General features: G+C 47.9%; 1 protein-coding gene across 2 annotated transcripts in view; it reads left to right on the top strand.

Moving 5' to 3' along the window:
- The window catches only part of PIGO (phosphatidylinositol glycan anchor biosynthesis class O), a 64,687-nt gene that overhangs the window by 7,862 nt on the left and 30,316 nt on the right, over positions 1-26,509 (top strand). For both annotated transcript variants that reach the window (XM_068252490.1, XM_068252498.1), the window contains exons 2-5: positions 14,152-14,645; positions 17,215-17,358; positions 21,048-21,171; positions 24,048-24,207. In XM_068252490.1, the coding sequence (XP_068108591.1) occupies positions 14,153-14,645; positions 17,215-17,358; positions 21,048-21,171; positions 24,048-24,207 (921 nt within the window). In that variant the 5' untranslated portion in view covers position 14,152. The remainder of the gene's footprint in view (positions 1-14,151; positions 14,646-17,214; positions 17,359-21,047; positions 21,172-24,047; positions 24,208-26,509) is intronic.

Here is a 26,509-nt window from a genome sequence, read left to right as displayed (position 1 = left end):
AAAGATAGGCAACAGCATAATAACCTTTTAAAGAAAAACATTTCTTTGTTACAGCTGATACAAATCCTGCTCTGCGGTGTGTCTACTTCCTGCTTTCACGGAAGCAGACATATTGTTAGCATCCTGTGTTTACAAATTAGCTTATCTGTCATGGCAGAAGAGATTCCTGAGCTGACACATCTGAGGGATCAAATTACAACTTGTCATTAGACACAAATGAAGGGGAATTAGACGGGCTAAACTCTCTACATACATACAGGGTGCATTTCTCTGGGTTTTCCTTCTGTCCTGTGCAAGAGTTCGGGTCCACTTTAAACGTCTATGTGCAGTTTTCCGGGGGGGTTTGCTAGACAAATCTGTTGGTGATGGTGTGCATTGCCCAGTGTCTGTTCTGTTACAAGTCTCTGGAATATTCCTCCAGTTAGTGCAGGTTTCTTTGCATGCAGCTGGCGTGCCTCCTGCACCATGCAAGCCATAACGTGTAGTGATGTGAGTATGCATCCGAATCGCTTATTCAGGGTGTGGGAAGTCCAGCATGCCGCCCAGAATCACACCGCAGTGCGAATCACATGGCAAGCCATACAACGGACAGGCAGTGCTTCTCTGGCCATCTCGCCTGCGGGGAAACGCTGCATATACAGGCCTCATTCAGCCATAGTGGAAACAGGCTCTTCCAACACCCAGATGCAGAGGTTTTGTCCATTGACTCTTCTACAGCCAACCTCACACAAACAATAGCCCTTGTTACAGGAATCCCTTTGATGTTACCTGACATCACATTTACTACAACTTGCAGTAATAGACTTTTCTCAACCACACAAACTTATCAACATGATAGACCTGTCTGTCCATCCCTCAATTAGCAAGCCTCAGAAGATACAATAGGAGGTATTTATTTATAAAAACAGGAGGGGGTTGCTGATCACATTGTCTGGGACTAGAGTTCAGCCACATGAATAACTTCTTACCCGGATTTGTATATGAGGGTCATTTCCTGTTTCCTGGACACTAAAGCTGAATAGCAGTACAGGTAAGTTCAGGTGACCACTCCATCTGCTGCAGAATAGATGTTTGTCTTACAGTCCAGTCCTTGGGACTGGCTCTTTAGGTCAGGGGGTGAGTGTAATCTTGGACACACTGTAGACTTTTGTCACCTACAAAGATGATGAAAAGATAAAGCATGTTTTTTTGGGGGGTGAGTGAGTAGGAAGTAGCCTATGGAGAGAGGAGGCATGGAGGATGAGCAGGGAACATCTTGTAAGTGGGGGCAAGGGAGCATTAGCAGGAGGCACCCCATGGAAGGGGCTGCTAGTAAGGAGGAGGCATAGTATTGGTGGGTGACAGTGAGCAAGAAGCATCCTATGGGCTGGGGGGGGGGTGGTAAAAGCTAGGAGAAGGCATGCTTTAGTGGAGATGAGAAAACAGGATGCGTCCTATGGTGACAGGAGGGCTTCCTGCGGAGACAGAATGGGGGGAGGGCGAGCAGGAGGTGTCCTATGGGGGAGGGCAGGCAGGACATGTCTTGTGGGGAGAGCGAGCAGGAAATGTCCTGTGGGAAAGGGATGGGGGAGGGTGAGCAGGAGGTTTCCTATGGGGAAAGGCGAGCAGGAGGTGTCCTGTGGAGAAGGAAAGGGGGGAAGGGTAAGCAGGACTTGTCCTACGGGGGCCTATGGGGGAGAGCGAGCAGGACGTGTCCTGTTAGGGAAGGGATTGGGGAGGGCGAGCAGGACGTGTCCTGTGGGGAATGAAAGGGGAAGGGGCGAGCAGGAGGTGTCCTGTGGGGAAGGGTAAGCAGGATGTGTCCTATGGGGGAGGGCGAGCAGGACGTGTCCTGTTAGGGCAGGAATGGGGGAGGGCGAGCAGGAGGAGTCCTGTGGGGAAGGGAAGGGCGAGCAGGAGAAGTTCTGTGGGGACGGGAAGCACGAGCAGTAGGAGTTCTGTGGGGAAGGGAAGGGTGAGGAGGAGGAGTGAATAGGAAGTATCCTGTGGGGAAGGGATGGGGTATGGTGAGCAGGGGGTGTCCTGTGAGGTATGGGGGGGAGGTGTCTTGTAGAGGGAGAATGGGGAAGGGTGAGCAGGAGGCGTGTGGCATGTGAATAAAAGTTTAGGTGCCTGTCGGGTCTTTTAATTTTTCATAATAAAGCCAATCAGCTTCCTTGAGATTCTATATACAGGAATTGGGGGACATTTCTAAACAGAAATTAATAAAAACTCCCAAAAGTTTCTAAGCTTTTTCCACACTAATATAAAAGAATGAGCTTTTTTGAAATAAATCATGCGCTGTATAGTAAGATTACAATCTTCTTTTTTTTAAACCGATCATTTGTATTGATTTTTGCTCTCTTTTCCAGTTCTGCAACTGCTGTCAGCATTTAGACAGGTGTGTGTGGTGCGGGTGGAATTATATCCTAGTGCCCTTGAGAGGTTACTCTTGATCTGCCTCATGAGAGGAGTGATAAGGATATGTGCTCCTAATGTTTGATAGCTTGGTGCACTGTATGCTTGCATGCTGCTTTATGCATGATACAGGGCATACTAACCAGAGGAACCACCGTGCAGTGTATGTGAATGCACAGAAGAATGCATTGTTCTGCCAACTAAAACCTCTGACTTTCAATTGGCTGTAGGGATAGTGGTGCCTTATCATTATGTTTGAATGAGAATTTGTGAGAGAATGTGCAGAGGATTAATTGACTTTGCTTTGCCCCATTAGTCAAAGTGCTTGAATTGACAGCTATTGTCTTCCTTTTTATTGTTTTTATAATGCACCAATATATTACGTAGCACTAAACAATAGATACATTGGGAGACAGACAACAAGATGCAAGATCAAGCAACAGAGTTTTAGAGTCTTAAGGTGGCCATACACTGGTCGATTTGCCATCAGATTCGACCAACCGATAGATCCCTCTCGGGATCGTATGGCTGCCTTTACTGCAAACAGATTGTGAACCGATTTCAGCCTGAAACCGTTCACAATCTGTGGTGGTGGTGGTGGTTTTGCTGCCGCCAATCCGCCCCCAACACCCCCCCCCCCCCCCCCCGACATCTTCCGCAGCGCTGTACAGAGTATATATTGTCTTGTCACCTAACTGTCCCTCTGAGGAGCTCACAATCTAATCCTACCATAGTCATATGTCTATGCATTGTGTAGTGTATGTTTTGTAGTCTAAAGCCCCCTCTACACCATTCAATTTCAGCCGCGATCAATCAAATTCGGTTGGATCGAATTCGATTAGATCTATTAAATCAGACATGTCCGATCGAGATTTGATCGATTGTGTGATCGATTTGCATTGAAAACTAAGCAAATTCGATCACACGATCGATCGAATCCCGATCAGACATGTCGGATTTAATCAATCTAATCGATCGCGCCTAGAATTGAATGCTGTAGAGGGGGCTTGAGGCCAATTTAGGGGGAAGCCAATTAACTTCTCTGTATGATTTTGGGATGTGGGAAGAAACCAGAGTACCCAGAGGAAGCCCACACAGGCATGGGGAGAACGTACAAACTCCTTGCTGATGTTGACCTGGCTGGGATTCTAACCGGGGGCCCAGCGCTGCAAGGCGAGAGCGCTAACCACTACACCACCGTGCTGCTGTTATCCTATATTATTATTAAATTATTATTGTATGTATAGAAATAGAATACTTCATTGTAGGGGGAGGTGCTCAGGTGGCTGTGCTTTATTTTATTGTACACAATATCATTTGTTCTATCGTTATACGTGCTCAGGTGGCTGTGCTGTTGTGTGTTATATTACATTTTTTTTCTATTATTTTACTTACACACCAGGACGTTGCGTTTAGGGGACGTTATAGGGCACATAACGTTCCCCTAACGCAACACCTGGTGCTCTCTGGTGTGGACGTCGGAGTGAGCCGCGTTGTGCTGCTCACTCTGGTGTCCGTGATGCGTACTCTTGGACGCATGCGGCATCACGCGGTCCCGCCCGGCCAATCGCCGCACAGAGCGGCGCTCCAGGAAGTAAACACTGCACGTCACACCGTGCAGTGAATATTAATAAGCCATGTGCCCGGCCGCTCTCCACTCCTCCCCAACACTACTGAGCATGTGCGCACAGTCTAACACGGCTTAGCCGCGCATAATGCACAGCATGCAGCACTCTCAACGGATGTGCTGCGTTACAATGTAACGCAACGTGGGCACTGTGAACAGCCCATTGATTTTTCATTGCTGTGCGGTGGGGTGCGTTACAGGCTGCACTAACGTGCGCCTGTAACGTCTCACTGTGAAAGCAGCCTTAATCATGTGATATCATTAGGAGGATGGACACTCAGTCATCTGCAGTCTGTATTAAAGGCTTACTAAAGTCAAAATAAAAAATCAGTTTAACTTACCTTGGGTTTCTTGCAGCCCGCTGGAGTCATCCTGTGCCCGAGCCATCCTTCCGAGTCCCTCCATCAAGCAGCAGCGACCCCCCGCTAAGCTGGCCGGTCGGAGGCTACCGTGCATGCATGGCGGCGAGCTGCACGCACTTTGATCGCGCTGCCGGGATCACTCTGCGTAGTAATGATTTATGCATACTGTGCTTGTGCAGAGCGTTCCCGACAGCGGTAGAGCGCGGTGAGGAGGGCAAGCAGTGCCCGGCCAGCTTTGCGGGAGTCGCTGCTGCTCGATGGAGGGATTTGACAGACCGCACAGGAGGAATCCAGGGGGCAGCAAGAAGCCCCAGGTAAGTTAAACTGATTATTTATTTTGACTTTAGGAAAAATCGATCAAAACAAAGATGAACGACTCCTCACTCAGATGGTGCATGGAAATTTATGGCGGAACACTTCCTTAGATAATCATCCATAGTCAGCAGTATGTACAGTGATATGAATGATTATTAAACGGTGCGTCTGCAAAGCCTGCGGCATCTCGCCTAGATCCTGCATCATTTGGCATTTCGTTACACATCTTCTGTTGTCGTTCACATCACATCACGTCATTCACGTCAGTGATTGTGGAATGATTGTTCATTGGTTGTTTCATATGACCCCATCTTTCGGTGTCTTCGTAGCTTTAGGGCCTGAGCCCACTAACGCAGTAGTGCGCAGTTGTGTCTGCTTTTTAGCAAAACATCAATGTTACAGATGCTGAAAAGCGCAGAACTGTGTTAGTGGGCTCAGGCCCTTAGGGCCATTTTTCACTAGTAGCATTCTGCAGTCCAATCCGGATCTCTTGTGGATTCACAAATCGCTAGGTACATAAAACGGATGGAATCTGCAGCAAGCATTTCCATTAGTGCGATCTGTTTGCCACGCGATTTATCCGATGGTCTTCCTGTTGCACTGCATTTAAAGTGACCCAAGCACATGGTCCTGAAAAATTAGAACATTAACCTCCCCGTAAGGGAGGTTCTTAAAGGACTTCCAAGGCGAACGATTATAATCTATTTTTACTCACCTGGGGCTTCTCCCGGCCCCTAGAAGTCATTTCAGCCCCTCACCGCAGCTCCGGTCCTCCTCGGTGTCCCGCTAACTGCCGGTAAAGAGTGTTGGCTTGCCGATCATTACTGGCAGTTAGCGGGGCAACGGGGAGGACCAGAGCTGCGGTGATTGACTAAAATAGCTGCCTGGAGCTGGAAGAAGCCCCAGGTGAGTAAAAAACGATTATAATAATTTGCCTCGGGAGTCCTTTAAAGAGACACTGAAGCGAAAAAAAATATATGATATAATGAATTGGTTGTGTACTATGAATAATTACTAGAAGATTAGCAGCAAAGAAAATATTCTCATATTTTTATTTTCAGGTATATAGTGTTTTTTCTAACATTGCATCATTCTCTAATATGTGCAGATTACACAACACTCTGCATTCAAAATGATTCTTTCAGAGCAGTCTGTGAACTAATGACCTCTCCTCTGGCAGAGAAAAAGTAAATAGCTAACTGAGGGCTGGAACCCACAAGAGCGTTTTTTTGAGCATTTTGGCAGCGCTGCGATACGCTAGCGTTTTGCCAAAACGCTCAGCTGATGTTAATGGATGGGGCAACTTCCACAGGAGCGTTTGCGTTTCCCAGAAACGTAAACGCAGGACCTGCAGCATTTTGGGAGCGTTAGTGCTTCAATGTAAAGTATTGAAACGCTAGCAGAAACGCTCAGCAAAACCTAAACTGAGCGGGTTTGCTAGCGTTTTGCGGTTCAGCACACTGTAACAAAATGAAAAATAATTCACAGGACCAATCAGGATAAAAACGCAAAACGCTACGCACCCGCTGGGCAAAAAAATACAATGTTGCAAAACACGACCAAAAACGCGCATGAATCCGCTTGCAAACCGCTCAGACAAAACGCTAGCGGTTGCATTTTGCGTTTGCTGATTTCAGTGGGTTCCAGGCCTAACAGTTGAGATAATAAAAGTCAGAAAACAGCCCTCTCCACGACTTTGAAAGTCGTAGAGATTAATGGCTTTTTGCATAGAGATAACAAGTGGAGTTTCTTAACTCTTCCTGTACTGGAAACAATTAGACCAGCCTTTCTCAACCTTTTTACCCTGGAGGAACCCTACAAATAACATTTGGATCTCAAGGAACCCCTACAAACACATTTTTAATCTCGAGGAACCCCTGCGTTTATTTTTCTGGAGGCATGGTCTTTAAAAGTAGGTGAGGCTGTTAATTTCACTACCCCTATTACACTGCTACGCATTATACTGTGCTCATTATTATTCTGACCCCAATTTAAGGCTTCTTTTTACAGTACCCCCTATTATAGTGTGCTCTATTATACTTCCCCCACGGTGGGGGAAAATGCCAAGGAACCCCTGCAGAGTCCTCAAGGAACCCTGGTTGAGAAAGACTGAATTAGACTGATGTATCTGATCTTAATGTTTTATTTCTTAGCTGTACTACACATACAAATCATAATATCATAAAAAAAATTTCGCTTCAGTGTTTCTTTAATATAGTGTGCCATTGGAAGAAATTGGGATGAGCCTAACTATTTGCCTGTGGGGGGCTGCTCCGTATGGAGAGCGGCATATTTCCCAGGGAGCAGCCGCAGCTTGAAGCTCCCATGGTGCTGTTGCATTCTCCTGACCCCACAATACATGCCAGGCGATGTAGTGCTTCTATGTGAGTACATCTCCCGGCCACATCAATGGACTATTTCTCCTGCATGCATTGCAGTAGCCAGGAGTGCGCAACACTGCCAAAAGCTGCTTCCTGGGCGACACAGCACACTCCATATGGACAGTGGGCTAGATGGGCCATTTTATCTCAAATCTCCTTTATTGGAAGTTTCATTTTATAATTTATCAGGTCCAGGTGCTCGGGTCCCTTTAAAGCGGACCTGAACTCAGAACTTCCTCGCTGCTCTAAAAGATAGGCAACAGCATAATAACCTTTTAAAGAAAAACATTTCTTTGTTACAGCTGATACAAATCCTGCTCTGCGGTGTGTCTACTTCCTGCTTTCACGGAAGCAGACATATTGTTAGCATCCTGTGTTTACAAATTAGCTTATCTGTCATGGCAGAAGAGATTCCTGAGCTGACACATCTGAGGGATCAAATTACAACTTGTCATTAGACACAAATGAAGGGGAATTAGACGGGCTAAACTCTCTACATACATACAGGGTGCATTTCTCTGGGTTTTCCTTCTGTCCTGTGCAAGAGTTCGGGTCCACTTTAAACGTCTATGTGCAGTTTTCCGGGGGGGTTTGCTAGACAAATCTGTTGGTGATGGTGTGCATTGCCCAGTGTCTGTTCTGTTACAAGTCTCTGGAATATTCCTCCAGTTAGTGCAGGTTTCTTTGCATGCAGCTGGCGTGCCTCCTGCACCATGCAAGCCATAACGTGTAGTGATGTGAGTATGCATCCGAATCGCTTATTCAGGGTGTGGGAAGTCCAGCATGCCGCCCAGAATCACACCGCAGTGCGAATCACATGGCAAGCCATACAACGGACAGGCAGTGCTTCTCTGGCCATCTCGCCTGCGGGGAAACGCTGCATATACAGGCCTCATTCAGCCATAGTGGAAACAGGCTCTTCCAACACCCAGATGCAGAGGTTTTGTCCATTGACTCTTCTACAGCCAACCTCACACAAACAATAGCCCTTGTTACAGGAATCCCTTTGATGTTACCTGACATCACATTTACTACAACTTGCAGTAATAGACTTTTCTCAACCACACAAACTTATCAACATGATAGACCTGTCTGTCCATCCCTCAATTAGCAAGCCTCAGAAGATACAATAGGAGGTATTTATTTATAAAAACAGGAGGGGGTTGCTGATCACATTGTCTGGGACTAGAGTTCAGCCACATGAATAACTTCTTACCCGGATTTGTATATGAGGGTCATTTCCTGTTTCCTGGACACTAAAGCTGAATAGCAGTACAGGTAAGTTCAGGTGACCACTCCATCTGCTGCAGAATAGATGTTTGTCTTACAGTCCAGTCCTTGGGACTGGCTCTTTAGGTCAGGGGGTGAGTGTAATCTTGGACACACTGTAGACTTTTGTCACCTACAAAGATGATGAAAAGATAAAGCATGTTTTTTTGGGGGGTGAGTGAGTAGGAAGTAGCCTATGGAGAGAGGAGGCATGGAGGATGAGCAGGGAACATCTTGTAAGTGGGGGCAAGGGAGCATTAGCAGGAGGCACCCCATGGAAGGGGCTGCTAGTAAGGAGGAGGCATAGTATTGGTGGGTGACAGTGAGCAAGAAGCATCCTATGGGCTGGGGGGGGGGGGGGGGGGGTGGTAAAAGCTAGGAGAAGGCATGCTTTAGTGGAGATGAGAAAACAGGATGCGTCCTATGGTGACAGGAGGGCTTCCTGCGGAGACAGAATGGGGGGAGGGCGAGCAGGAGGTGTCCTATGGGGGAGGGCAGGCAGGACATGTCTTGTGGGGAGAGCGAGCAGGAAATGTCCTGTGGGAAAGGGATGGGGGAGGGTGAGCAGGAGGTTTCCTATGGGGAAAGGCGAGCAGGAGGTGTCCTGTGGAGAAGGAAAGGGGGGAAGGGTAAGCAGGACTTGTCCTACGGGGGCCTATGGGGGAGAGCGAGCAGGACGTGTCCTGTTAGGGAAGGGATTGGGGAGGGCGAGCAGGACGTGTCCTGTGGGGAATGAAAGGGGAAGGGGCGAGCAGGAGGTGTCCTGTGGGGAAGGGTAAGCAGGATGTGTCCTATGGGGGAGGGCGAGCAGGACGTGTCCTGTTAGGGCAGGAATGGGGGAGGGCGAGCAGGAGGAGTCCTGTGGGGAAGGGAAGGGCGAGCAGGAGAAGTTCTGTGGGGACGGGAAGCACGAGCAGGAGGAGTTCTGTGGGGAAGGGAAGGGTGAGGAGGAGGAGTGAATAGGAAGTATCCTGTGGGGAAGGGATGGGGTATGGTGAGCAGGGGGTGTCCTGTGAGGTATGGGGGGGAGGTGTCTTGTAGAGGGAGAATGGGGAAGGGTGAGCAGGAGGCGTGTGGCATGTGAATAAAAGTTTAGGTGCCTGTCGGGTCTTTTAATTTTTCATAATAAAGCCAATCAGCTTCCTTGAGATTCTATATACAGGAATTGGGGGACATTTCTAAACAGAAATTAATAAAAACTCCCAAAAGTTTCTAAGCTTTTTCCACACTAATATAAAAGAATGAGCTTTTTTGAAATAAATCATGCGCTGTATAGTAAGATTACAATCTTCTTTTTTTTAAACCGATCATTTGTATTGATTTTTGCTCTCTTTTCCAGTTCTGCAACTGCTGTCAGCATTTAGACAGGTGTGTGTGGTGCGGGTGGAATTATATCCTAGTGCCCTTGAGAGGTTACTCTTGATCTGCCTCATGAGAGGAGTGATAAGGATATGTGCTCCTAATGTTTGATAGCTTGGTGCACTGTATGCTTGCATGCTGCTTTATGCATGATACAGGGCATACTAACCAGAGGAACCACCGTGCAGTGTATGTGAATGCACAGAAGAATGCATTGTTCTGCCAACTAAAACCTCTGACTTTCAATTGGCTGTAGGGATAGTGGTGCCTTATCATTATGTTTGAATGAGAATTTGTGAGAGAATGTGCAGAGGATTAATTGACTTTGCTTTGCCCCATTAGTCAAAGTGCTTGAATTGACAGCTATTGTCTTCCTTTTTATTGTTTTTATAATGCACCAATATATTACGTAGCACTAAACAATAGATACATTGGGAGACAGACAACAAGATGCAAGATCAAGCAACAGAGTTTTAGAGTCTTAAGGTGGCCATACACTGGTCGATTTGCCATCAGATTCGACCAACCGATAGATCCCTCTCGGGATCGTATGGCTGCCTTTACTGCAAACAGATTGTGAACCGATTTCAGCCTGAAACCGTTCACAATCTGTGGTGGTGGTGGTGGTTTTGCTGCCGCCAATCCGCCCCCAACACCCCCCCCCCCTCCCCCCCCCCCCCGAATCATTACCTGCACCACCGGCGCGACTCCCCAGGTCTCCGCTGTCTTCTTCGCTCTGGTCTCCGGGTCCGGCATGCTTCACTTCTTCCTGTCTGGGGGTAGTTTAAACAGTAGAGCGCCCTCTACTGTAGGGCTGCACGATTTTCCGGTTTTAAACCGAAACCGCGGTTCCTGAGAAGACGATCTAGGGATCGTCAGTATCCGGCGGTTTTCGGTTTAGTTCCCGCTGTGCCCGTGCTTGGCCGCATGGTCCGCCTACCGCTACGCGCTGAGGGGAGACGCCGTAGTGCATATTCCATATGTTAATGAGCCGGGGGGGGGTCGGGCGAGCGAGTCCAGTCCAGAGCGGCACAGAGCTTCTCCAATCGCTGGAAAGCAATGGAATGACGGAGGCGGTAGGCGGAGCTGTACGCTCTGTACAGCTCCGCCTACCGCTGCCGTCATACCATCGCTATCCAGTGATTGGTGAAGCTGCGTGTGCCGCTCCGGACTGGACTCGACCCCCCCCCCCCCCCGCGCCGCCGCCCGGCTCATTAGCATCATGAATATGCACTGCTTCTGTCAGTGGATCCGCCCCCCACTGCCCGGCTCATAAGAGTCCCGTACGCCGCACATTAGTAGTAGTACCGCACGCACATTAAGCCGAGGGGTCATCATAGAGGGCTTCAGACTTTATAAATGTGCATTGCCTGAAATGCAATGCGAATACACAGCAAAATTTTCTGACACAGAGCCCGCCATAGCTAGGCTCCTGACCCTGCCCCCCGCTAAAGCTTGTTTTGAAAAAAAAAAATCGTGAATAAATCGAAATCTCAATTTCTAACAGAAAAATCGCAATTTCGATTTTTACCCAAAATCGTGCAGCCCTACTCTACTGTTTAAACTTCCTGCCGGGACAAGAAGAAGTGAAGCATACCAGAGACCAGACCAGCGCGGAGAAGACAGCGGAGACCTGGGGAGTCGCGCCGGCGGAGGATGTAATGTATTGCAGTTGTATTGCGTCGGTTGTCGGGCACTCGAACGCCGCTAGCGACGCGCTCCCTACCCGCGGGCGAGCGACGGTAATTTCCCGCATGGAGCGATCGCCGGGATCGATCTATTTCGGGACGAAATAGATCGAAATTTAGCGTGTAGCGTGAACGATGTGACAGCAGATTCGATCCCAGTGATCGAATCTGCTGTCGATCGGCGGTGAATCGGCCTAGTGTATGGCCAGCTTAAGAGATCATATAGTTCCAGTGCAAGGATACCTGATGAAGGGGGTCGATCTTGAAGAGATGAGTTTTCAGGGGTTGTTTGTTTTGATTTAACAACATTATTACTTTAAACTGCAGTATAGTAAAACAACCACAATACAGTATGTCACTGTCTGGATAGTGTAATGGTTAAGAGCTCTGCCTCTGACACCTCTGAGACCAGGGTTTGAATCTCTGCTCTTCCTGCTTAGTAAGCCAGTGCCTATTCAGTAGGAGACCTTAGGCAAGTCTCCCTAACGCTGCTACTGCCTATAGAGCGCGTCCTAGTGGCTGCAGCTCTGGCACTTTGAGTCCGCCAGTAGAAAAGCGCGATATAAATGTTCTGTCTGTAATGATGATCTCTATGGTTTTGTTGTTTCCTGTGTTCACTCTGGGTGGTCCTCTCTGTTCTACGCCAGCTGCATTTCCTGATGGTGGTGTATGATTTATCTCTGCATGTTTTTCCTTCAGTAAAGAGTTCTAACTTGTTATACTGGGTGCCTATCTGTATGTGCAAAAATCTATTCACCCTTCGCACACTCACATGCAAATGTTCAAACAAATGCATTCACAGATTCACTCATCCAGGCACAACTGTTATCCCTACAGCTAAGTTAAAAGCCGGGGTTTTAGTTCACAGAAGAATGCATTCTTATGCTTAGTCACCTATACTGCGCAGAAGTACCCAGGTAAACATATGTGTCCTAACTCTAGCCCTGTAACATGCATAGTGCAGACATGCAAACACATTCATTGCATCAAACCTATCAATGGATTGGGAGCACACATCCTGACGTCCTCTCCTGGGACAGATAGTGCATCTTACCAATCGCACAAGGGAGCTAATGTTATGTGTCCATGTGCACCATGCGCATACACCAGCATAAGCTGTCTGCATGCTGACAAACACATACAGGGAAAGGAGGGAGTGCACTGAATTAGACCCTAGCCACAGGGGTCAGTAACAAGAAAAAAATACATATATCCAGGCACATCGCCTCTAGTTAGGACATTAAATAAGTTATTAAGGTTTGATGCAATGAATGTGTTTGCATGTCTGCACTATGCATGTTACAGGGCCAGAGTTAGGACACCTATGTTTACCTGGGTACTTCTGCGCAGTATAGGTGACTAAGCATAAGAATGCATTCTTCTATGAACTAAAACCCCGGCTTTTAACTTAGCTGTAGGCAGAGCCGGGCCGAGGCATAGGCTGGAGAGGCTCCAGCCTCAGGGCGCAGTGTAGGAGGGGGCGCAGAATTCATTCAGCTGTCATTCCTAATTGTGTTTGAAGCAGAAAGAAATAAGAAAAGGGGATACATGACAGTGACTGCAAGCCAGATAACTAGAGATTAAGGTGTTGGAAAGGTTGTGGGCTCTGTGGCGCCTCTTAGTCTAATAGCAATCAGTGTGTGACGACTGGGGTGGCAGGGATGGAGGGGAGCACTTTGGTGTCTCAGCCTTGGATGCTGGAGGACCTTGTCCCGGCTCTGGCTGTAGGGATAACAGTTGTGCCTGGATGAGTGAATCTGTGAATGCATTTGTTTGAACATTTGCATGCGAGAGTGCGAAGGGTGAATAGATTTTTGCTGTTTTCTAGCCACACCCCCTTCAGCACCTCCCTTTCCTTAATAACTTATTTAATGTCCTAACTAGAGGCGATGTGCCTGGATATATGTATTTTTTTCTTGTTACTGACCCCTGTGGCTAGAGTCTAATTCAGTGCACTCCCTCCTTTCCCTGTATGTGTTTGTTAGCATGCACACAGCTTATGCTGGTGTATGTGCATGGTGCACATGGACACATAACGTTAGCTCCCTTGTGCGATTGGTAAGATGCACTGTCTGTCCCAGGAGAGGACGTCAGGATGTGTTCTCCTAATCCATTGATAGGTTTGATGCAATGAATGTGTTTGCATGTCTGCACTATGCATGTTACAGGGCCAGAGTTAGGACACCTATGTTTACCTGGGTACTTCTGCGCAGTATAGGTGACTAAGCATAAGAATGCATTCTTCTGTGAACTAAAACCCCGGCTTTTAACTTAGCTGTAGGGATAACAGTGGTGCCTGGGTGAGTGAATCTGTGAATGCATTTGTTTGAACATTTGCATGCGAGAGTGCGAAGGGTGAATAGATTTTTGCTGTTTTCTAGCCACACCCCCTTCAGCACCTCCCTTTCCTTAATAACTTATTTAATGTCCTAACTAGAGGCGATGTGCCTGGATATATGTATTTTTATATGTATGTGCAGACCACTCTGCTCCATCAGTTTGAAGGTGTTGAAGGATGGGGTGAACCCGATGGGTGGTGGAAGGAAGTTCCAGAGAGTGGGGGCAGATCTTGAGAATGCCTGCAGTCATACGTAGGGGTGGAAGATGTGCAGGTCGTTGGCGGGGTCATAGGGGGCAGCTTGGTGTATGTCTGTGGACGAGTTCAGAGATGTAGGTCAGGCAGGTCTTCCTTGATGTGTCTGTGCCCCTGTAATGGCTGTGCTTGAATTGACTGCTTCTGTCTGTCTCCGCAGGATGAAGAGGGCTCCGGTGCTCCTTTTCCTGGCCTGGCTCTCCATCCTGTTCTATTCTGGCATCTGGCTGTTCATGAGCGGCTTTCTCCTTATGAGGATAGAACTCAACAACCAGAGTCTGTGCTCTGAGCCTCCTTATTCTAGACCCCACAGCCAAGCCGGGCCTGAGGCCAGTTCCTGCTGGTTCCCGCACAGGTTCGAGAAAGCCGTCATCGTCATCATCGATGCCTTGAAATATGACTTTGCCAAATACGACCCGCAGAACACCGACCCAAAGCCATACGAGAACAAGCTGGACGTGATCCACCAGCTCAGCCAATCCCAGCCGCGCCATGCCAGACTCTACCCCTTCCGGGCCGACCCTCCCACTACCACCATGCAGAGGATCAAAGGGGTCACCACCGGCTCTCTGCCCACCTTTGTGGATGTGGGCAGCAACTTTGCCAGCTATGCCATCCTGGAGGACAACCTGATTCATCAGATGGTTCAAAATGGTAAGTCTGAGTAACAGTGTAGCGTTTAACGTGTACCCAAGGAGAACCTAAAGACGAGAAAATTAGATAGCTAAGAATAGGGAAACCTCTGAGTCCTCCAGGGGCTTCCCACATCCTCTTGGCCCCCACCGTTGCTTTCTTGGCCCTGGAACATAACTGACAAGATCTTGTGTCTTTGTTGTCCCTGGTAGCTAAACACCTCCAGAACTGCTGGAATGCAATGATGTGTCAGCTTCTTTATATTCACACTCCTAGGACTTCTAGTTCCCTATGAGCTTGCTGTGCAATCTGAAACTCTCGGTATTTCAAGTCCTACCCCCAGGGGCGTAGCAATAGGGGTTGCAGAGGTAGCGACTGCATCGGGCCCCATTGGGCTCTTCCTTAACCAAAGTATTAGCTGTTTATTGGTCCTGTGCTGGTAATAATCACTTCTGTAGATGCTTTGAATGGTAGTAATCATTAACACACTGTTTCCTATCCCTTTCTTGCACCTCTAATACTTTAGATGACCTTGGCAGGTTTTGTTGTGCCATATCAAGTTTTACGTAAAGAGTGCTTGGGGGGCCCCAATGTAAAACTCACACCGGGGTCCCGAGCTCCATAGCTACGCCACTGCCTACCCCATAGAGTCACATTAACCTCCCTGCCGTTATAAAAAATTGCTGCGCACGGCAGGGAGGGTGTTTTTTGGCATTATTTTTTTTTTTTTAGCATGTAGCTAGCCTAGCGCTAGCTACATGCTTCCCCCCTCCCTGCGGCGTCCCCCCGAATGCGCCGATCGCCGCCGGCGCATATACCCATCCGGAAATCCCCGCAAAGTGCTAGCTGCGTGTAACAAAAAAAAAAATTATGCAAATCGGCCCAGCAGGGCCTGAGGAATCCTCCGCGGCAGCTGAGCTCGGGATAACTGGCAGGGAGGTTAATGCATGCCATGCACTGATGAGGATCAACCAGTCTGAAACAGTCTGTATGCATATTAGATTGGCTCCATAATATGGATGACCGCTGGGCAGGGGGGTTTCAGTGATACCTGTACAGATTTGGTCAGGTGTGCCAGGCAGGAACATTTGCTTTTGCAATTAGTAATGTTACTTATTGCTTAAAGAAAACTTGTAACAAAAAGAAACCCTCTGGGGGATACTTACCTCGGGAGGGGGAGGCACCTGGATACTAACGAGGCTTTCCCCCGTCGTCCTCTGTTGCGGCAATCCAACGCTGTGACCACCGAACAGCAGCGAGGTAAATATTTACCTACCATGATCCTGTGCTTCATTCAAGCTAAGGCGGAAATATCCAATCCAAATCTTATCCGCTCTACTGCACAGGTGCAAAAGGACTGGCACCTGCGCAGTAGAGCAGATCAATTGGGCTTGATACTGCGCCTGCACAGGATCACGGTAGGTAAATATTGCCGCACCTGCGCAGGATCACAGTAGGTATATATACTGCCGCGCCTGCGCAGTATTTGGCAGGCTTTGTCTAGGAAGTTTTGGGGGGAGCCAGCGCTGGATTCCACCTGGCTATAGAGGACGTGTAAACCCCATTGGGACCCTGAGATTTTTTTGTTACAGGTTCTCTTTAACCAGCCGGGCGGTATGGACGAGCTCAGCTCGTCCATCACCGCCGGAGGCTGCCGCTCAGGCCCTGCTGGGCCGATTTTAGTGAAATAAAAAGCAGCACACGCAGCCGGCACTTTGCCAGCCGCGTGTGCTGCCTGATCGCCGCAAGCAGCGGCGAAAGAGGGTCCCCCCAAGCCGCCTGAGCCCAGCGTAGCCGGAACAAAAAGTTCCGGCCAGCGCTAAGGGCTGGATCGGAGGCGGCTGACGTCCATGACGTCACTCCGCTCGTCGCTATGGCGACGATGTAAGCAAAACAAGGAAGGCCGCTCATTGCGGCCTTCCTTGTTTATTCTGGGCGCCGGAGGCGATCGGAAGAACGCCTCCGGAGCGCCCTCTAGTGGGCTTTCATGCAGCCAACTTTCAGTTGGCTGCATGAAATAGTTTTTTTTTTAATTTAAAAAAAACCCTCCCGCAGCCGCCCTGGCGATCTTAATAGAACGCCAGGGAGGTTAAAGGATACCCGAAGTGACATGATGAGATAGACATTGGTATGTACAGTGCCTAGCACACAAATAACTATGCTGTGTTCCTTCTTTTCCTTCTCTGCCTGAAAGAGTTAAACATCGGGTATGTAAGTAGCTGACTCAGTCCTGACTCAGACAGGAAGTCACTACAGTGTGACCCTTTTTACCTCTTTCCTGCTCTTAGAAGCCATTTTCTGCTAGGAAAGTGTTTTATAGTTGGAATTTCTTATCAGTGAGGGTCACACTGTAGTCACTACCCGTCTGAGTCAGTCACTTACATACTTGATATTTAACTCTTTCAGGCAGAGAAAGAAAAAAAGGAACACAGCATAGTTATTTGTGTGCTAGGCACTGTACATACCCATGTCTATCTTATCATGTCACATGTCACTTCGGGTATCCTTTAAAAACCTTTCCAGTCTTTTCAGCTGGTGTTGTAATCAGTGAGATTCTTCCTCTGTTTTACCCCATCTTCTCATAATGCAGGAAAGAAGGTGGTGTTTATGGGGGATGATACCTGGGACGGACTGTTCCCCAAAAAGTTCTACAAGTCCTTCTTCTTCCCTTCCTTCAATGTGAAGGATCTTCACACCGTGGATGACGGCATCTTACAGCACCTCCACCCCACCGGTGAGTAAAGTGTCAGCATAAGCCCGGGAGATGCCCGTAGTACGGCTGCTTCCCCTCCCAGAATGCAGTGCAGGATTGGCTGCCTTTCATAGATCACAGTGGTAGTATGGCCACTTCCCCTCCCAGAATGCAGTGCAGGATTGGCAGCCTTCTGTAGTCCACAGTGGTAGTACAGCCAGTCAGCCACTTCCCCTCCCAGAATGCAGTGCAGAATTGACGGCCTTTCATAGATCACAGTGGTAGTACGGCCGCTTCCCCTCCCAGAATGCAGTGCAGGATTTACAGTCGTTCATAGATCACAGTGGTAGTATGTCCACTTCCCCTCCCAGAATGCAGTGCAGGATTGACAGCCTTTCATAGATCACAGTGGTAGTACGGCCGCTTCCCCTCCCAGAATGCAGTGCAGGATTGGCTGCCTTTCATAGATCACAGTAGTAGTACGGCCACTTCCCCTCCCAGAATGCAATGCAGGATTTACAGTCTTTCATAGATCACAGTGGTAGTATGTCCACTTCCCCTCCCAGAATGCAGTGCAGGATTGGCAGCCTTTCATAGATCACAGGGGTAGTATGGTCGCTTCCACTCCCAGAATGCAGTATGAGATTGGCAGCTTTTCATAGATCTCAGTGGTAGTATGACCATTTTCCCTCCCAGAATGCAGTGCAGCATTGACAACCAGGCCTGTTCACACTATAGGTAAAATGCTGCATTTATTGGAATGCAGTTAAATGCAAAAACAGACAGTAAATCCAACCTAAGTTATCAATAGGATGCATTTACACTGTCAAACAGAACACAAATGCACAGCGCAAATGCCGACTTGCCGCATTTTTCCACATCTGCATACCAAACCGTTGACCACAAACACGATGCAAGCCTATGGGAATAAACAGTATCCATTCCTACTAGGCTTCCTGCTGCACGAAAATCTTATACCTGTCCCTTTAGAAACTTGGTGCCCCCGTCCCAGCTTGTCCCGGTGACCAGGACAAGAGCGAATGCTTACCGCTCTGTCTACACATACAGTGGGATGCGAAAGTTTGGGCAACCATGTTAATCGTCATGATTTTCCTGTATAAATCGTTGGTTGTTACGATAAAAAATGTCAGTTAAATGTACCATATAGGAGACGCACACAGTGATATTTGAGAAGTGAAATTAAGTTTATTGGATTTAAAGAAAGCGCGCAATCATTGTTTAAATAAAATTAGGCAGGTGCATAAATTTGGGCACCACAAAAAAGAAATGAAATCAATATTTAGTAGATCCTCCTTTTGCAGAAATTACAGCCTTTAAATGCTTCCTGTAGGTTCCAATGAAAGTCTGGATTCTGGTTGAAGGTATTTTGGACCAGTCCAATTTACAAAACATCTCTAGTTCATTCAGGTTTGATGGCTTCCAAGCATGAACAGCTCTCTTTAACTCACACTACAGATTTTCAATTTCCCTTGGCCTCTGAGGAAGCTTTGTTTTTAAGCGAAACAGCTGTCAGGCCTCCCTCACCCCCACTGTCTACCCCGATGTGTCTCTTCACCAAGGATTAAAAGGTATATCTTTTCTGCAAGCACAGTGCCTCCATTCCTCCTTTTGCTCATTATATATTACTGCGTTCTGAGTTGCACGTGCAAGCTTTGAATATGAGATCCGGTGAATCGGACCCAGCACTTTTGTTCACATTTAGTGCCAGTCTTTTTTCTCATTTTTGTGAAAGTCTGGATTCTGGTTGAAGGTATTTTGGACCAGTCCAATTTACAAAACATCTCTAGTTCATTCAGGTTTGATGGCTTCCAAGCATGAACAGCTCTCTTTAACTCACACTACAGATTTTCAATTATAGTCAGGTCTGGGGACTAAGATGGCCATTCCAGAACATTGTACTTGTTTCATTTGCATGAATGCTTTAGAGGATTTTGAGCAGTGTTTAGGGTCATTGTCTTGTTGAAAGATCCAGCCCCGGTGCAGCTTTAGCTTTGTCACTGGTTCCTGGACATTGGTCTCCAGAATCTGCTGATACTGAGTGGAAACCATGCGTCCCTTAACTTTGACAAGATTCCGAGTCCCTGCACTGGCCACACAGCCCCACAGCATGATGGGACCACCACCATATTTTACTGTAGGTAGCAGGTGTTTTTCTTGAAATTCTGTGTTGTTTTTCCTCCATGCATAATGCCCCTTGTTATGCTCAACTCCATTTTAGTTTTGTCAGTGCACAGCACCTTATTCCAAAATGAAGCTAGCTACCTCAAGTGGCTCTGTTTGTGCTGTGGGCGGAGAAAAGGCTTCCTCTGCATACAGCATCTCCTTGTGTAAAGTGCGCCGAATAGTTGAACGAGGCACAGTGACTCCATCTGCAGCAAGATGATGTTGTAGGTCTTTGGTGCTGGTGTGTGAATTGACTCTGACTGTTCTCACCATTCGTTGCTTCTGTTTATCCAAAATTTTTCTTGGTCTGCCACTTCAAGCCTTAACTTGAACTGAGCCTGTGGTCTTCCATTTCCTCAATATGTTCCTAACTGTGCAAACAGATACCTGAAATCTCTGAGACAGCTTTCTGTATCCTTCCCCTAAACCATGAAGATGAACAATCTTTGTTTTCAGGTCATTTGAGAGTTGTTTTTGAGACCCCCATGTTGCTACTCTTCAGAGAAAATTAAAAGATGAGGGCAACTTACAACTGACCCCCTTAAATACTCTTTCTCATAATTGGATTCACCTGTGTATGTAGGTCAGGGGTCACTGAGTTTACCAAGCCAATTTGAGTTCCAATAATTAGTTCTAAAGGTTTTGGAATCAATAAAATGACAACAGTGCCCAAATTTATGCACCTGCCTAATTTTATTTAAACAATTATTGCACACTTTCTGTAAATCCAATAAACTTCATTTCACTTCTCAAATATCACTGTGTGTGTCTCCTATATGATATATTTAACTGACATTTTTTATCGTAACAACCAACGATTTATACAGGAAAATCATGACGATTAACCAGGTTGCCCAAACTTTCGCATCCCACTGTACGTTGCATTTGGAGTACAGTGCAAACCCGGCCAGATCACAGTTGAAGCTAAGGTCAGTGGTAATTTAGCCTCTTCCCTTTTTAAAAGGCAAAGTTGGTGGATTGATTTCTTAGCTGTAACGTGATGCATAAGGCCTCGCTCACATTAGATACGTTTCTGTGCGCTTTCAGAGCGCATTGTCCTGTGCTTTCTGTAAGGTATTGATTTTCCCATGTTATATGCCTGCTTCACATCTATGCGCTGCACTGAGCTGCGTTACAAAAACGTAGTGTTGCATACATTTCTGTGCGTTGAGCACTAAAACGCACATCAATGCAAGTGAATGGGTGCACTTTTTTAGCGCATAGAAGTGCATGCGTTTTTTACTCCTATTTGGAAAAAAATACATTTCCTAAGAAAAAAAAGCTTTATTGACAACAATAAGCAAAACATGCTTAAAAAAAGCACAACGCACTGAAACGCACAAGCACATGTGGCTTCTATCATGCTCTCTTACACGTTTTTTAGTGCACCCAATGTGAATGAGGCCTAAGGGAAAAAAGAACATAGCTACACTGAGGTCTAGGTCCTCTTAGTGCTGCTATCTGGAGGTGGACCTCTGTGAATCCGTATGGCTTTGCCTTTTCTGTACACACCATGCATAATGTTGCCCTTCCTGTCCTCTTCTCAGTGGATGGAGGCGACTGGGACATCATCATCGCCCATTTCCTTGGAGTCGACCACTGTGGACACAAACATGGGCCGGACCACCCGGAGACCGCCAAGAAGCTCACACAGATGAATCACATGATCAGGTGAGATTGCCGCTGCAAGGAAACCGATCTAGTACCAGAGCACCTGCACAACACTAGGAGCTTATAATGTGGTGAGGGCAGAGGCGGTACAGAGGGACATAATGGAGGCAGAGAGACACTGAAGGTAGAGGTGACGCACAGAGGGGGACAGTGAGGGAATGGCAGACAGAGGTGACGCACAGAGGGGGACAGTGAGGGAATGGCAGACAGAGGTGACGCACAGAGGGGGACAGTGAGGGAATGGCAGACAGAGGTGGCACAGACGGGGGCACTGAGGGAATGGCGGACAGAGGTGACAGTGGGGGGCAGAGGTAGCACAGAGGAGGACACTGAGGGAATGGCAGACAGAGGTGACAGCGGGGGACAGAGGTGGCACAGAGGGGGACACTAAGGGAATGGCGGACAGAGGTGACAATGGGGGGCAGAGGTAGCACAGAGGGGGGGACACTGAGGGAATGGCGGACAGAGGGGGACACTGAGGGAATGGCGGACAGAGGGGGACACTGAGGGAATGGCGGACAGATGGGGACACTGAGGGAACGGTGGACAGAGGGGGACACTGAGGGAACGGCGGACAGAGGTGACAGTGGGGGGCAGAGGTAGCACAGAGGAGGACACTGAGGGAATGGCAGACAGAGGTGACAATGGGGGGCAGAGGTAGCACAGAGGGGGGGACACTGAGGGAATGGCGGACAGAGGGGGACACTGAGGGAATGGCGGACAGATGGGGACACTGAGGGAACGGTGGACAGAGGGGGACACTGAGGGAACGGCGGACAGAGGTGACAGTGGGGGGCAGAGGTAGCACAGAGGGGGACACTGGGAACGGCGGACAGAGGTGACAGTGAGGGGCAGAGGTAGCACAGAGGGGGACACTGTGGGAATGGCGGACAGAGGGGGGACACTGTGGGAATGGCGGACAGAGGGGGGACACTGTGGGAATGGCGGACAGAGGGGGACACTGTGGGAATGGCGGACAGAGGGGGACACTGTGGGAATGGCGGACAGAGGGGGACACTGTGGGAATGGCGGACAGAGGGGGACACTGTGGGAATGGCGGACAGAGGGGGACACTGAGGGAATGGCGGACAGAGGTGACAGTGGGGGGCAGAGGTAGCACAGGGGGACACTGAGGGAATGGCGGACAGAGGGGGACACTGAGGGAATGGCGGACAGAGGGGGACACTGAGGGAATGGCGGACAGAGGGGGACACTGAGGGAATGGCGGACAGAGGGGGACACTGAGGGAATGGCAGACAGAGGTGACAGTGGGAGGCAGAGGTAGCACAGAGGGGGACACTAAGGGAATGGCGGACAGAGGGGGACACTGAGGGAATGGCGGACAGAGGTGACAGTGGGAGGCAGAGGGGGACACTGACGTAATGGCGGACAGAGGGGGACACTGAGGTAATGGCGGACAGAGGTGACAGAGGGGGACACTGAGGTAATGACGGACAGAGGTGACAGAGGGGGACACTGAGGTAATGGCGGACAGAGGTGACAGAGGGGGACACTGAGGTAATGACGGACAGAGGTGACAGAGGGGGACACTGAGGTAATGGCGGACAGAGGTGACAGAGGGGGACACTGAGGTAATGGCGGACAGAGGTGACAGTGAGGGGCAGAGGGGGACACTGAAGGTACAGGGAAACACTGAAGGTACAGGGAAACAGAGGTGACACAGAGCGGGACACTGGAGGCACAGACGAAGTATGGTGACAATGGCACAGAGTTCTGACTGAAGAAAGGATTCAGGTTAAAGGGGAACTTCAGCCTAAACAAACATACTGTCATTAAGTTATTAGTTATGTTAATTAAAATACATAGATAATCTAATCTCTTATCCACCCTGTTTTAAAAGAACAGGCAAATGTTTGTGAATTCATGGGGGCAGCCATCTTTTGTCAGGGGGGCAGCCATCTTTTTGGTTGAAAGGAGGTGACAGGGAGCATGAGACACAGTTCCAACTGTCCTGTGTCCTGATCACCCCTCCCAGCTGTGCGCGCTAGGCTTCAAATCTCAAATTAATAATTGAAAAAAAAAGCATTTTGCAGCAAAACAGCAGAACGAGAACAACATCAGAAATCCCATCATGCTTTGCACAGTATCGGGGGAAAATACCTGGGAAGTTTTCTTCTGTGCAGCTAAAAATGAGGCTTGTGTAAGAAAAAACTAAATTCTGATGCTGTGAAACTGTTAAAGAAACACCAGGCCTTTTCAGTGCTGCTGAGTAGATGTTTAGTCCGGAGGTTCACTTTAAGAACAAAACTACATCTCTTTCATTAACCAGGGACTACCTGTATTCCCAAAAACTCTTCTACTGATCATTTACTGGTTGTCTTCGACTCAAAGTCCAGTAATTTGTTGGATCGAAATAGAATATCTGTTCATGTACCTGGCCTGGGGTTGGCAGAAATGAAAGGGAAACTGAAGTGAGAGTAGTGCGGGCCGTCATATTTATTCCCTTTTAAGCAATACCAGTTGCCTGGCAGTCCTGCTGCTCCTCTGCCTCTAATATGTTCAGCCATAGACCCTGAAAAAGCATGCAGCAGATCACATTTTCTGACCCAAGTCTGACTGGATTTGCAACATGCTTGTATCAAGTGTGATTCAGACACTACTGATGCCAGAATGATCAGCAGGACTTCCAGGCAACTGGTATTGTGTAAAAGGAAATAAATATGGCAGCCTCCATATCCCTCTCACTTCTCGATACTCACGTGATGACACGTGTGTGTGTGTGTAAGCTTGCATGCATGCGTGTGAGATTAGCTTGTGATCAGTATTCATATGTTATCCATTAGCGTCTGTTGCTGAGAATTTTTGAGCTCCCCCTCTTGCACTCTAGCTGACCTCTCATCATGCATTCTCTGCAGGTCACTCCTAGATCACCTGGATGACAAGACATTGCTGGTGGTGGCTGGAGACCACGGAATGACAGATACCGGAGACCACGGAGGGGACAGCGAGAAGGAAGTGACTGCCGCTCTCTTCTTGTACAGCAAAGCCCCTCTCTTCCCTCCCCACCTGCAGGAGGTAAGAATAGAATCAGCTCATCTGCATGTGTGTGCAACTGTTTCTGTAGGAACCAATCATACTGGAAGCGCAGGAGAGCCTCTAGCAAGGACTTACTCAGCACTGATTGGTGCTTTACAAGCATTGCCTGGAACCGATTGGTGCTTTATTGCTTGGTATTGACTTGTGCTTTACATGCATTGCTTGGATCTTATTGGTGCTGTACAAGCATTGCCTGGTACTGACTTGTGCTTTAAACTTTAAAGCACAAGTCAGTAAAGTTTAAAGGACACCTGAATTGAGAAGGCTATGGAGGCTGCCATTTGTTTTTTTTTTTAAAGGAGAACTGTAGTGAGAGGTATATGGAGGCTGCCATATTTATTTCCTTTTAACCCTCTGGGCGATACAATTATATCGCCCAGGAGGTGGCGCAGCACTTTTTTAAAATTTTTTATTTTTTAAATCATGTAGCGAGCCCAGGGCTCGCTACATTATTGCCGCAGCGCAGCGGCATCCCCCCACCCACTCCGATCGCCTTCGGCGATCAGAGTAAGCAGGATTTCCTGCTGGGCTTCCCCGGTCGCCATAGCGACGGGGCGGGATGACGTCATGGACGTCGTGACGTCAGAGGGAGTCCCGATCCACCCCTCAGCGCTGCCTGGCACTGATTGGCCAGGCTGCGCAAGGGGTCGGGGAGGGGGGGGCTGCACGGCGAGCGGCGGCGGATCGGCGGCGAGCGGCGGTGATCGGAAGTTACACGCAGCTAGCAAAGTGCTAGCTGCGTGTAACAAAAAAAAAATTATGCAAATCGGCCCACCAGGGCCTGAGAAATCCTCCTGCGCGATATACCCCGAGCTCAGCTCAGGATTATCGCTCAGGAGGTTAAGCAATACCAGTTGCCTGGCAGCCCTGCTGGTCTATTTGGCTGAAGAAGTGTCTGAATCACACCAGGAACAAGCATGCAGCTAATCTTGTCATATCTGTCTAATTTGTCAGAAACACCTGATCTCCTGCATGCTTGTTCAGGGCCTATGGCTGAAAGTATTAGAGGCAGAGGATTAGCTGAATAGCCAGGCAACTGGTATTGCTTAAAAGGAAATAAATATGGCAGCCTCCATATCCCTCTCACTACAGTTCTTCTTTAAAGAGGAACTTTAACCCTGGATTGAACTTCATCCCAATCAGTAGCTGATGCCCCATTTCCCAAGATAAATCTTTACCTTTTCTCTAATAGATCATCAGAGGGGTCAGTATGGCTGATATTGTGGTGAAACCCCTCCCACAGTGTGATGTCATGACCATGGTACTGACTGTTTGCTGTCTATGACCCTCATTGCATTGTGGGAAACCCTGCTTTTTCCAGCAAGCAATATCTCCCTCTGTGTTACTCTCAGTAACGAACATTCCGTACAGATCACCTGGCAGGACTAAAGATGTCACCACCAGTGATAAATCTCAGAATGTAAATCAGGGAGAGGAAAGATTTTAAGGGGCCCATACACTGGTCGATTTCAGCCATTGATCGATCAATCGATTCTTTAGAATCGATCAATCAGAAATCGATTCTATCAAATTCCCCATTCGATCAATTTGCGTCCGATTTCGATCGAATTTAATCTATCTGACAGGATGGAAAATCTAGGTCGATCTGCTGCTGGCAGCAGATCAATGGCTCATAGAGTTGCATTGGATCTAATGGTCCAATAATGCATTTAGATCGATTTCCAATAGATTTCATTCTGAAATCTATTGGAAATCTGTTCTTAGTGTGTGGCACACATCAGATGGATGCCTGTCAAGTTGACTCTGACATGAATCTGACAGAAATCTGATGGTCGAATCTGCTGCAAATCTATGTGTATGGCCACCTTTACAATGGGCAAACACTGACTGAATAATCTGTACATTTATATTGTAAAACATAATCAATTGTATTCATTATGTGATTTAAAGGAATACTATCGATTCACATATTTTTTTTCAATTGACACAGGAATTGTTTGGGAAGTACATTTTAGTAGCAACTTCTTTGTTTACTGTTATCAAAATACATTCAAACTTTACTGACGGCTGACTGAGCCATGAGGAGAGGGGAAATTCCCCCTCACACTTCATCAGTTAACTCTATGTGTAACTCTGTGTGTGACAGAGAAGAGAGAGAGCAACCAACAGCTGCAGCTCCTGTGTCCTGTGTTTCTGACTGATGTGTCTGAAGAGAGCAGAGGAAATGTAACTAATTGTCACAGCTGTTCATACTGTTTTTGCTTTCAGAGTTTGATATGTTTGATATTTGCTTTCTGTAGTCTGATATGCAACTCTGGCT

Source organism: Hyperolius riggenbachi, chromosome 1 (assembly GCF_040937935.1).
Source record: "Hyperolius riggenbachi isolate aHypRig1 chromosome 1, aHypRig1.pri, whole genome shotgun sequence".
Lineage (NCBI taxonomy): Eukaryota > Metazoa > Chordata > Amphibia > Anura > Hyperoliidae > Hyperolius > Hyperolius riggenbachi.
This window is presented reverse-complemented; position numbering and strand designations above follow the sequence as displayed.